This window comes from Salvelinus alpinus, chromosome 5 (assembly GCF_045679555.1).
Source record: "Salvelinus alpinus chromosome 5, SLU_Salpinus.1, whole genome shotgun sequence".
Classification (NCBI taxonomy): domain Eukaryota; kingdom Metazoa; phylum Chordata; class Actinopteri; order Salmoniformes; family Salmonidae; genus Salvelinus; species Salvelinus alpinus.
In genome coordinates, this window is record NC_092090.1 from 46,059,394 (window position 1) to 46,073,426 (window position 14,033).

Below are 14,033 nucleotides of genomic sequence, written 5' to 3' on the forward strand. Positions count from 1 at the left end.
CTCTGTTTTATGAAAACAGTTAATAGGATAACATAGTATATAATTGTAATCGGCTCACATCCATAACTATTCACATGTACTGTACATATCCATTTTACATGTTTGAAGATTTAATACTGCCATTATTGATCATAATATCTTCCCAAATCAGCAATTCAGAAAGGTTTTTGGGCAAATTTTTGCCAGAATTATGTGAATAATTTAAAATGTTTATATATCTGGCTCACGAGGTTGTGTATTCTACATCACTATGAACATTTGAAGATATTTTTGAGCTTACTACAATTATATTTCATATAGGTATGATCATGTGAAATTATCCAAGAAGATCCCATTGAGTTGTTTGGCGGCCATATTGTAAAAAGGCTTTTAAACTCGGACAAAACAGAGATGCTTGTTCTAGGTCCCAAGAAACAAAGAGATCTTCTGTTAAATCTGACAATTCATCTTGATGGTTGTAAAGTCGTCTCAAATAAAACTGTGAAGGACCTCGGCGTTACTCTTGACCCTGATCTCTCTTTTGACGAACATATCAAGACTGTTTCAAGGACAGCTTTTTTCCATCTACGTAACATTGCAAAAATCAGAAATTTTCTGTCCAAAAATGATGCAGAAAAATTAATCCATGCATTTGTTACTTCTAGGTTAGACTACTGCAATGCTCTACTTTCCGGCTACCCGGATAAAGCACTAAATAAACTTCAGTTAGTGCTAAATACGGCTGCTAGAATCCTGACTAGAACCAAGAAATTTGATCATATTACTCCAGTGCTAGCTTCCCTACACTGGCTTCCTGTTAAGGCAAGGGCTGATTTCAAGGTTTTACTGTTAACCTATAAAGCGTTACATGGGCTTGCTCCTACCTATCTTTCCGAGTTGGTCCTGCCGTACATACCAATACGTACGCTACGGTCACAAGACGCAGGCCTCCTAATTGTCCCTAGAATTTCTAAGCAAACAGCGGGAGGCAGGGCTTTCTCCTATAGATCTCCATTTTTATGGAACAGTCTGCCTACCCATGTGAGAGACGCAGACTCGGTCTCAACCTTTAAGTCTTTACTGAAGACTTATCTCTTCAGTAGGTCATATGATTGAGTGTAGTCTGGCCCAGGAGTGTGAAGGTGAACGGAAAGGCTCTGGAGCAACGAACCGCCCTTGCTGTCTCTGCCAGGCCGGTTCCCCTCTCTCCACTGGGATTCTCTGCCTCTAACCCTATTACAGGGGCTGAGTCACTGGCTTGCTGGTGCTCTTTCATGCCGTCCCTAGGAGGGGTGCGTCACTTGAGTGGGTTGAGTTACTGACATGATCTTCCTGTCTGGGTTGGCGCCCCCCCTTGGTTTGTGCTGTGGTGGAGACCTTTGTGGGCTATACTCGGCCTTGTCTCAGGATTGTAAGTTGGTGGTTGAGGATTTCCCTCTAGTGGTGCGGTGGCTGTGCTTTGGCAAAGTGGGTGGGCTTATATCCTTCCTGTTTGGCCCTGTCCGGGGGTTTCTTCGGATGGGGCCACAGTGTCTCCTGACCGCTCCTGTCTCAGCCTCCAGTATTTATGCTGCAGTAGTTTATGTGTCGGGGGGCTAGGGTCAGTTGGTTACCTGGAGTACTTCTCCTGTCTTATCCAGTGTCCTGTGTGAATTTAAGTATGCTCTCTCTAATTCTCTCGTTCTCTCTTTCTCTCTGAGAACCTGAGCCCTAGGACCATACGTCAGGACTACCGGGCATGATGACACCTTGCTGTCCCCAGTCCGCCTGGCCTTGCTGCTATTCCAGTTTCAACTGTTCTGCCTGCGGTTACGGAACCCCTACCTGTCCCAGACCTGCTGTTTTCAACTCTTAATGATCGGCTATGAAAAGCCAACTGAGATTTATTCCTGATTATTATTTGACCATGCTTGTCATTTATGAACATTTTGAAAATCTTGGCTCTCTCTAATATTCTCCTTCTCTCTTTCTTTCTCTCGGAGGACCTGAGCCCTAGGACCATACGTCGGGACTACCGGCCGTGGTGACTCCTTGCTGTCCCCAGTCCGCCTGGCCTTGCTGCTATTCCAGTTTCAGCTGTTCTGCCTGCGGTTATGGAACCGCCACCTGTCCCAGACCTGTTGTTTTTCAACTCTTGATGATCGGCTATGAAAAGCCAACTGAAAATTATTCATGATTATTATTTGACCATGCTTGTCACTTATGAACATTTTTGAACATCTTGGCATAGTTCTGTTATAATCTCCACCTGGCACAGCCAGAAGAGGACTGGCCACCCCTCATAGCCTGGTTCCTCTCTAGGTTTCTTCCTAGGTTTTGGCCTTTCTAGGGAGTTTTTCCTAGCCACCGTGCTTCTACACCTGCATTACTAGCTGTTTGGGGTTTTAGGCTGGGTGTCTGTACAGCACTTCGAGATATTAGCTGATGTACGAAGGGCTATATAAAATAAAATTGATTGATTGATATGGAGTTAATGCAGGAATTCTGTGATGGCCCAGTACCTACAAATCTTTTTAAAACACCGTTTTTTCTTGCTGTGTGTGCAATTTGGTGCCTCTATCACCAAAGTTACAATCCAAAAACATAGCGACCCTATTACTAGGGATGAGCGCGGTTATTTGAATACTCGAAAATCCGAACGGCCGTTAGTATTTGATTACTTGCGAGAGTATTCATTTGAGAGAAAAAAACATACACCTATTTTAATGAAAGGCTTTGTCTAAAATGCAATTATAAATGTAACATTGCAACATACAAGGATAGACCTTGACATTAAACATTTTAATAAAACAAAGTTAGTTTTTTTATGTGCGCCCCATCAACAAAACAAATCCGGTAGCCTAGGCTACACACTTTAAGAGTGTAACATACTGTTGTCAATCAAAGCAGCAGTCAGCGGCTCCATGTGTAGAAAGTGAAGTGAAGTTCTAATCAATGCTAAATGAAATTACAATTACAGAATGAAGTTGGCTAAATGAGGAGGAGTAGGCTACAATGATCAGCCAACAGGTAGGCTGTTTAATATGGAGTTGTTGTAGACAAGGACGAGGATCACACCATACTAGCATCAATTATCCTTGCTAGCAAGCTAGCTTCTTTAAATAGATTTGATGAAGTCAAGACAGACACCTCCAGATGAGATGATAGGTTGTCTATCACAGCAACAAGTTTGTCTAATTTGTGCGAGTCGGTTGGGCTACTTTCTTCCTCTCTGTGTCAGACACACCAACCCCTGCTCCCCCCCCCCCCCCCCCCGGGATGGAGGGATTAAAGAAAGAGTAATAACACACAGAAAGTTACCATTGCTGCACTGCTAACACCCATTTTCCAACTCTAGGGACACAGACCTTCAAAACATCACTATGAGACAGCCCACGTGAGCCTGACGACCCAAATTCGGGGGCCTGGCTCACGGACCACCTTGTTACTTCAGAGCAGGGGTGTCAAACTCATTCCATGAAGGGCCTAATGTCTGCTGGTTTTTGTTTTTTCCCTTTCAATTTCAATCAAGTACAAGGGAGGAGCGACACTCGGCCCTCCGTAGAATGAGTTTGACACATGATTTAGAGAGACAATGACTCACCGAATCTCTTGGAGTAGAGCATCTCTCCAAGGTTGTGAGGCGCCAGAGAGTAGATAGCCAGGATGCCCTCATCTGGGAAGCCCCGCTGGCTGCTGGGTATGAACACGGCCAGGAGCTGCCCGTCTGCAGAGATATCACAGCTGGCGTCATTGTAGATCTTGCAGTTCTGCACCAGCACGTTGACAGAGGCTGCAGTGGCAGGAGGAGAGGCACCGATATATGACCATTCAGTTTCACACATCTCCTACTGTGTACATGTCTGGTGCACATCAGCTATACAAAAAACCCACATTGTTAATAGGCGAATGTCTCAGAAGCTTGGAGGGAGAACACAAGGAGAAGAAAAGTTCACATTATCATTCAGTCATATTTTTTACCCCTAAGCTAGTCCACATTGCATTGACATAGTAAATTGATCATTTACATATCTAGTATGTCTCAGAGAGCTGCACCTGCAAAGAAAAAAATAATAGTTCCCACTGCCAATAAACTATCAGACAACATTGCAAAGAAAACAAATGCTAATTTCAGTCTGTTCAAAATATTTACCTAAAGGAAGAAAAAAAACAAAAAAAAAACTTTTGAATACTTATTTTGGCATTGATCTTAATGTTACATTCCAACACCCGGCATAATCCCTTCCTGTCTCCCTAGAGGAATAAACAATCCAAAACATGATTAAGTCATTTCTCAAAGCAGGCTCAGAGCAGCGGCTATATTAACGCCTAACTCTCCTCCAAGTGTTGAGATACTGTAAGAAAGGAAGTAATACTGGTAATGACTATACTGACAACTTGATGTATAAATAAAACGCATTCCATTTTTAGAGGGGTAACTATCAACAAGTGCAATGTCATTGTATTGATATTGTATTATCCATTCAACAACAAAAGGCTTTTCTAAAGGCTAAGGGTCCCAAATATGAGTATAAAAGTGTTAGTGTTTCTTATACAAAGAAAGAGTACCCTTATGGCAAAGCTGTGTCAACGTGAACAAATGGGTCACATACAGCAGGCAGAGGGATATCGTCAGTTAGCTGCAAACAGACCATGCTCCAGTTCCTCTAGCTGGTCATTCCCTGCGCACACCTTGGTTGAGGGAGCCGTTCTCCTTCCAATAACCTAGTCCAAGGATGTCTGTTATGGAACCAATACCAGTGGGTCTACTTGAGTCCAGTGAGGACCATGGTGATGGCTGGTGAGGGAGGGGTGGACACTGCATAGTGTATGGCCCATACAAGGGGTGATCAAAGCAGCTTGTAGGGAAGATTTAAGGTGGGCCATGTCAATTAAGTAAAGCAGTGAAGTAGTAGCAATGTAGGGCCGGGCCCTTGGGGGCAGACCCGGTGTTTTCCCTCTCAGCTTTATGAGCTCAATCCGTCAAGCAAAGCTAAATGGACAGAGTAGGCGTGAAGCAGCGACTTGTGTAAGTCCATTTGTGCTTTCACAAACAAATACACTTAACTTGTATAGGGTACACAATGTGCAATGTATGAGTAATTGAGAGAGTTGAGCACAGTTGTCGATTCAAATGTTGAGAAAGTTCACTAGCCTCCAGATAACATTTGTCTACACGGTTCCAGATATCGCCTGTGGCTCCGTATAAATTAAAACATGTAGACTACATTTAAAAAACACAAAAAATACTACCAAAAAGCAGTACAATTCCCATGACTCCAAGCATGAAAATGTTTTAACAACAACATCAACAGCTAAATACATTAATGTAAGTGGAGTAACCATATTACTGTAGCAAGAAACCATTATTACATTTTTTCCTTACTATTAAGTATCCTAATTAAAATGAATGGCTGGCCTTTCTGACAAACAATCTAAAACAACAATAATCAAAATGTTGTGTGTTGAGTAAAATGTATTTATTTGTCTCATACACAGAATGTGGGATAAGTGGATGATTGTCAAAATTAAAAGGGATACTTTTTATTGTCAATACGCTTTCACATTCAAACGCTAAACTAATACATTTATTTACTGCGAAATTAAACCTCAAAGCCTCTCAGCAATAAAATTGGCCCAGCTTCCTGCCATCGCTGCCAACATACTGTGAATTGCATTTTAAGAGAACAGTCCAATAGCAAACATCCATAGGACGGATGGCTTAGTCAGGTGATGGAACTATGACATTCTTTCTTAAACTGTTCTAGGCTTCGTGAATATTATAGCTGACCCGGGTTTTTAAAAAGGCACTCCGTTGTGCCATATCCTGTTATCGATCAAATCGACATCACACGTCCGGCATGGCCATACAATTTCAACCACCCATTACTCAACTCCCAGACTGGTAAAATCACATTTTCGTTGAGGACAGAGGATTCCCCTCTGCCAGTTCTCTTGCTCCCTCACCCTCTCACCAAACATGATCTGGCAGTTTGCGTCACACTACAAATTAGCTTTCCCCTTCAGCCACTCTCAGGCGGGATATTCTGCCAGTAATGGTGCAAAGCTCTGACTAAGTCCGGATGAGAGGAGAGCAATTTTTGTGCCCCCACCCTTATGTTTCCTAATCTGGGACAGGTCTGGGAGGAGAAGATGGGAGCTTCCTGGCCATTCAGTTGAGTTTTTTTGAGGATGCTGGCTTGTGATCTCTACTCCCCCAGCAGGCATATGGGTTGGATTTGCGAAAGACAGCAGACAATGTGTGTCACAGAACAAATAAGTCTAGGCAAGCAAGGTCAAAAAGTACCAGACAGATTTAAACTGAAAACAACAAAGTTAAAACACTGCATGAAAAGCATGTCTGGTACCTCTCTTCACTGTTGGAACCATTGTGATAGAAATGTCAGGGGAATAAAATACGTCACTTTCACTGTAACAGTGGAGAGAGGTGCCACCTTTTCCATCCCAAATGTCATTAATAGGGGAAAATAACTAAATCGGAGGATGGGCAATGTAATCGCTCCTTAGACATTTACTATCCCACTTCCTCCATGCCCCAACCAGTCTACAAGACATCTGAGGACACATTTGTTTTACACTTTTTGTAAGAACATGGCTAGCTTTCCATGAGTGCAAGAGTCTTGATGTGAACGCACTGTTCCAACAACCAATTAATTTAGCAAGAGAAGAGAGAGTGGGGCCTTTGAAAATGTTCCACGATATCGGCATCACACACTTAATCCAAACTTAATGCAATCTGCTTGTACCCACCAATTACTCTGCAAGGGTGAAAATACATCACGCAATCTTAGCATCTGAACTAGGTCTGTGACAATAGCAGTATCTCAATATTTTTTCGGTGGCAAAAATGAAAACACGAAGGACACCAAACTCGCTGGTCCTTTAAAAACCTGCTGTATGTAAAATATTGTGTGCTAATAGCTTGGAAAAGGACTGAATATCAACATTAGGGCTTTTTTCCTAAAGAAGTTTAATCCGCTTAGTATCTTGGCAAGGAAAACAACACTAACGAGTGTCACGATACTGGTATCGTCCCGGCAGGATTTCCATTAGCCAGTAAATGTCGGCTTTTGGCCGATAAAATAAATGAAAAGTCGATAAATAAAATTGTTGCCGGACAAATTGTCTGGAAGAAAAAAAGAAAACATTATAAAATAATTGTTGTTTTTTCCATTGATGGAAATACTAGTCGATGTGCTCCAACTTCAAAGGCAAATATACTTCATAGGCTAATAAATCCACAAGCTGCTTGGAAATCAGTGTCGGGTGTGTGTGTTTCTATTTTTACTTCCGCAAAAGACGTGAGGTTCCCATAAGGGACTTCAGCTAAGTGTACCCAGACTGGGCAAAATTGGCAAAGATTGTATTGATTATCCCCGTTTTCAGTGTGCCTGCCGAGAGGGGATTCCCTCTTCAAAACAGAGTAAAGACGGCTTCAAGATCACGCCTTCTTGAGGACAAAGTAACGAGGCTGATATGCATCACAAGCTGCTGCAAGGAGAAGGACAGCTTTGATTCCCCAACAGCAACGGCTCACTGAGCAGGCCAACGTCTGCCGCAAACGCAGGTAAACTAGAGGCAAATGATTGTGTAGTCAGGCACTGTCCTAGCAGTTCAGCTGCCGCCCAAGGCAAGATCAACATACGCCGCCTCTGTGTCATGAATAGTACAAAGATTTGGAATACTCGAGAAATTATATGTATCATGCGCAATTGGTGCATTTCAGTTGAGCTTATTCAGTAGCACTTGGAAAAGAAACATTGTTGCCAAGTACTCACATTGAAGAATTACAATGTTGCAATCACTAGGCAGCCAACTGCCGCCTATAGCAGGAAACAGAGTTGTTATCACTAAACCCACGTATATCACACATGACATGAGTCACGATCCCACGATAGCTTAAATTACAATAAAACATTTATTAACATCATCCAGTAGAACTGTAAAAAGAGAGATATAATTCAAGCTTTGGAAACAAGTGCTATCATAAATGCATGGCATGGGACTCATTTCACAGGAGCATTGTAAAATAAGATTTTTCTCAATGAACCAGCCTTAACAAATATAGTTTATTTACATATCGAGAGGTGCAGTGGTCTAATGCACTGCATCTCAGTGCTAGAGGTGTCACCACAGACCCTGGTTCGATCCCGGGCTGTATCACAACTGGCCGTGGTCGGGAGTCCCATAGGGCGCCACACAATTGGCCCAGTGTCGTCTAGGTTAGGGGAGGGTTTGGCAGGGGTAGGCCGTCATTCTAAAATAAGAATTTGTTCTTAACTGACTTGCCTAGATAAATGAGTAAAATAAAATTGGATTGTACAACATCAGTTTTATAATTCGTTCATTTTGTGGCAACCTAGTGTCCTCTTTTCCACTGCTGTGGTGCTGAATCGCAGCGGGAATGGGGAGGGCCAGCCTGGTCATGGCTAGAACGGGTCCAACTTTTGTCAAATTAATGTCAAAAGTTCAATTGTTTTGCATGTTATACTTAACAAAAATATAAACGCAACATGCAAGAATTACAAAGATTTTACTGAGTTACAGTTCAAATAAAGAAATAAGTAAATTTACAAATGAATTAGGCCCTAATCTATGGATTTCACATGGCTGGGAAGACAGATATGCATCTGTTTGTCACAGACACCAGAAAATCTGTCAGCATCTGGTGACCACCATTTGCCTCATGCAGCGCTACACATCTCCTTTGCATAGAGTTGATCAGGCTGTAGATTGTGGCCTGTGGAATGTTGTCCCTTTCCTCTTCAACGGCTGTGCGAAGTTGCTGGATATTGGCAGGAACTGGAACACGCCGTTGTACACGTCAATCCAGATCATCTCAAACATGCTCAATGGATGACATGTCTGGTTATTATGCAGGCCATGGAAGAACTGGGACATTTTCAGCTTCCAGGAATTGTGTACAGAACCTTGGGACATGGGGCAGTGCATTATCATGCTGAAACATGATGGCAGCTGATGAATGGCACAACAACGGGCATCAGGATCTCATCACGGTATCTCTGTGCATTCAAATTACCATGATAAAATGCAATTGTGTTTGTTGTCCGTAGCTTATACCTGCCCATACCATAACCCCACCGCTACCATGGGGCACTCTGTTCAGAACTCAGCAAACCGCTCGCCCACACAACACCATACACATGGTCTGCAGTTGTGAGGCCGGATGGATGCACTTCAAAATAATCTAAAACAACTTTGAAGCGGCTTATGGTAGAGAAATTAACATTCAATTCTCTGGCAACAGTTCTGGTGGTCATTCCTGCAGTCAGCATGCCAATTGCACACTCCCTCAAACTTGATACATCTGTGGCATTGTGTTGTGTGACAAAACTGCACATTTTAGAGTGGCCTTTTATTGTCCCCAGCACAAGGTGCAACTGTTTAATGAGCATGCTGTTTAATCAACTTCTTGATATATGACATCCGTCACATGGATGGATTATATTGGCAAAGGAGAAATGCTCACTAACAGGGATTTAAACAAATTTGTGCACAAAATTTGAGCGGAAATATACTTTTTGTGCTTATGGAACATTTCTGGGATCTCTTATTTCAGCCCATGAAACATGGGGCCAACACTTTACATAGTGTTTATATTTTTGTTGAGTGTAGTTAATCCTAACCCTAAACCTTTTCCTAACCGTAACCTAATTTTCCAGGTTAAATTCTCCTAACCTGCAACGAAAAGTCAAATCTGAAGTTAATTTGACAAAAGCTGGATGGCTTCTAGCCATGACCGGCTGGCCCTGGTGTTCATAGACAGCCATTTTTTGTTATTTATTAGGCCTGGATTGTATTTGAGAGGTCTAGATTGTATTTGAAAACAGCTGTTTTTTGTTATTTATTAAAATGTTCATACAAATAGCCTATAGGAAATATCATTCGCAAATTATATTAAACAAATATATTTTGAAGATGTGTTTTATTACTGTGCAGGTGACTTGTTCTTCTACACCAAATGTTTTTTTATTTTCTATAAAACATTTTCTAAATGTAACCTTTTTTTAACTAGGCAAGTCAGTTAAGAACAAATTCTTATTTACAATGACTGCCTACACCGGAAAACCCGTTCAATGCTGGGCCAATTGTGCGGCGCCCTATGGGACTCCCAATCACGGCCGGTTGTGATACAGCCTGGATTTGAACCAGGGTGTCTGTAATGACCCCTCTAGCACTGAGATGCAGTGCCTTAAGACTCCTGCTCCACTCGGGAGCCTGATATAAATATAAATTATATTAAATTATGATTTGCAGCAGGGATGGAAATGCAACGGGCAATGCTTTGCTTTTCAATAAAAAGCAGTCTTGTTGGTATAAGAACATCGTTATACCTTATTTTGTTACAATTTAACAGGCTAATTTCTATTCTGTTCAAATGAATTACAATAATCCACATGCGATTTGGAGAACAGTTGGTGGACACACTAATGCATTACACACCCAATGCATATGGATGTCAGGTAAAATAAAATCGTGCCGGTCACATTGTCCAGCTCCAAATTTTCCTGACGGAAACCCTGATGTGCATGCCTATGCATCACACACTAATAACCCCTGCTGCTGCAGATGTACTAGTGGGTTGGTCGAGAACCAATTGCCTACCTAAGCGCTTAAAAAAATTACCTATTGCACACCTGCCAACCCTGTATCATGCCAGTAGTACCAGAAGCACGTGGCAAATTGGAGATGTAGCACGAGCCGAATTGGGGGTTTCTTCCCCCGCACGTTCGCTGTTTGTGAGTCTGATGGCTTTTTAGACACGGTTCATAATCAACACTCAAAGCAAAATCATTTTGAAAACACATAAACAAATGATCGCATCGACTCAGACCGCAAACTGGCTACACAAAGCTTAAATTTAGCCTACATAAAGGTGCTTATTGTATTTCTTTGCAGAGCATACATAATTTCAGATCAGGCCCTATTAATTTCTGCGTACTTTTAACTTGGATCTCGTACCTGCGTAAATGGACAGAGAATTGCGTAGTTGATACACAAAATGCGTGCATGTTGGCAGGTCTGCTACTGGTTACCCAAGAAGATAAAGATCCAGAATAGGATTATGACTAAATTATGCAGCAACGCCTGGAGAAAAGATGGAGCTGGAGGGAATGGCTGCCGTCATATTGGCTCTTAACAAAACAGGCTATTTTGTTCGTTTTTTCACATTGGTCATGAGTTGTTTTGTACATAATGTTGCTGCACCGTCTTATGACCGAAAACAGTTTCTGGACATCAAAACTGAGTTTACTCACCTCAAATTGGACGAGGAGTTGTTCTTCATTGAGTCGGACGCGAGGGATATACTACAGACACCCGACCAGGCCCAGAACCCCGTGATTCGCTGGAAAAGGAAACATCTCTTTCCACGAAAGTTACGAGGATGCCTTGTGAGGATCAAGCGACAAGTGGCTAATCTGCCCTTGCCTTCCGTCCTGCTAGCTAACGTTCAATCGCTGGAAAATAAGTGGGACGAACTGAAAGCACGTATATCCTACAAATGGGACATTAAAAACTGTAATATCGTATGTTTCACCGAGTCGTGGCTAAACGACGACATCAACATACAGCTGGCGGGTTATACACTGTCAGCAGGATAGAACAGCAGGCTCTGGTAAGACACGGGGTGGGGGGACAATGCATATATGGGGGGGGGGGGGGGGGGCAACACAGCTGGTGCACAATATCTAAAGAAGTCTCAAGGTTTTGCTCATCTGAGGTAGAGTATCTCATGATAAGCTGTAGACCACAATATCGACCTAGAGAGTTTCTGTATTTTTACAGAAACTCTGTGTACATCCCACCACAGACCAATGCTGGCACTAAAACCGCACATAAGGGGCTGTATTCCGCCATAAGCAAACAGGAAAACGCTCATCCAGAGGCGGCGCTCCTAGTGGCCGGGGACTTTAATGCAGGGAAACTTCAATCAGTTTTACCTAATTTCTATCAGCATGTTAAATGTGCAACCAGAGAGGAAAAACATTTTTAGACCACCTATACTCAACACACAGAGACGCATACAAAAAAACTCTCCCTCGCCCTCCATTTGGCAAATCTGACTATAACTCTATCCTCCTGATTCCTGCTTACAAGCAAAAATTAAAGCAGGAAGCACCAGTGACTCAATCTATATAAAAAAGTGGTCAGACTAGAACCCGGAAGCTTATAAGAAATCCCGCTATGCCCTCCGACGAACCATCAAACAAGCAAAGCGTCAATACAGGAATAAAATCGAACTACACCGGCTCTGACGCTCGTCAGATGTGGCAGGGCTTGCAATCTATTCGACTACAAAGGGAAGCACAGCCGAGAGCTGCCCAGTGACAAGAGCATACCAGACGAGCTAAATAACTTCTATGCTCGCTTCGAGGCAAGTAACACTGAAACATGCATGAGAGCATCAGCTGTTCCTGATGACTGCGTGATCACGCTCTCCGCAGCCGATGTGAGTAAGACCTTTACACAGGTCAACATTCACAAAACTGCAGGGCCAAACGGATTACCAGGACGTGTACTCTGAGCATTCACTGACCAACTGGCAAGTGTCTTCACTGACATTTTCAACCTCTCCCTGTCTGAGTCTGTAATACCAACATGTTTCAAGCAGACCACCATAGTCCCGGTGCCCAAGAACACTAAGGTAACCTGCCTAAATGACTACCGACCTGTAGCACTCACGTCTGTAGCTATGAAGTGCTTTAAAATGCTGGTCATGCCTCACACCACCATTATGCCATTATCCCAGAAACCCTAGACCCACTCCAATTTGCATACCACCCTAACAGATCCACAGATGATGCAATCCCTATATTGCATTCCACATAGCCATTTCACACCTGGACAAAAGGAACACCTATGTGAGAATGGTATTCATTGACTACAGGTCAGCATTCAACACCATAGTGCCCTCAAAGCTCATAACTATGTTAAGGACCCTGGGACTAAACACCTCCCTCTGCAACTGGATCCTGGACTTCCTGACGGGCTGCCCCCAGGTGGTATGGGTAGGTAATAACACATCCGCCACACTGATCCTCAACACGGGGCCCCTCAGGGGTGCATGCTCAGTCCCCTCCTATAATCCCTGTTCACTCATGACTGCAAGGCCAGGCACGACTCCAACACCATTAAGTTTGCCGATGACACAACAGTGGTAGGCCTGATCACCGACAACAACGAGACAGCCTATAGGGAGGAGGTCAGAGACCTGACCGTGTGGTGCAAGGACAACAACCTCTCCCTCAATGTGATCAAGACAAAGGATTGTGGACTACAGGAAAAGGAGGACCGAGCACGCCCCCATTCTCATCGACAGGGCTATAATGGAGCAGCAAACTCACATGGTCCAATTTCACCAAGATAGTCGTGAAGAGGGAACGACAAAACCTATACCCCTCAGGAGACTGAAAAGATTTGGCATGGGTCCTCAGATCCTCAAAAGGTTCTACGGCTGCACCATCAAGAGCATCCTGACTGGTTGCATCACTGCCTGGTATGGCAACTGCTTGGTCTCCGACCGCAAGGCACTACAGAGGGTAGTGCGTATGGCCCAGTACATCACCGGTGCCAAGCTTCCTGCCATCCAGGACCTCTATACCAGGCGGTGTCAGAGGAAGGTCCTAAAAATTGTCAAAGACTCCAGCCACCCTAGTCATAGACTGTTCTCTCTGCTACCGCACTGCAAGTGGTAGCGGAGCGCCAAGTCTAGGTCCCAAAGGCTTCTAAACAGCTTGTACCCCCAAGCCATAAGAGTCCTGAACAGCTAATGAAATGGCTACCCAGACTATTTGCACGCCCCCCCACGCTGCTGCTACTCTGTTATTATCTATGCATAGTCACTTTAATAACTCTACCTGCATGTACATAATTACCTCGACACCAGTGTCCCCGCACATTGACTCTGTACCGGTACCCCCTGTATATAGCCCCGCTATTGTTATTTACTGCTGCTCCTTAATTACTTGTTATTCTCATCTTATTTTTTGTTGTTGTATTTTCTTAACATTGCATTGTTGGTTAACGGCTTG

The 14,033-nt window shown here is 43.3% G+C and overlaps 1 protein-coding gene across 2 annotated transcripts in view; it reads right to left on the bottom strand.

Annotated features, from left to right (window-relative positions):
* ambra1a (autophagy/beclin-1 regulator 1a) overlaps nt 1-14,033 on the bottom strand; it is a 103,275-nt gene that overhangs the window by 37,110 nt on the left and 52,132 nt on the right. For both annotated transcript variants that reach the window (XM_071402091.1, XM_071402090.1), the window contains exon 13: nt 3,563-3,751. In XM_071402091.1, coding sequence (XP_071258192.1) covers nt 3,563-3,751 — 189 coding nt within the window. The remainder of the gene's footprint in view (nt 1-3,562; nt 3,752-14,033) is intronic.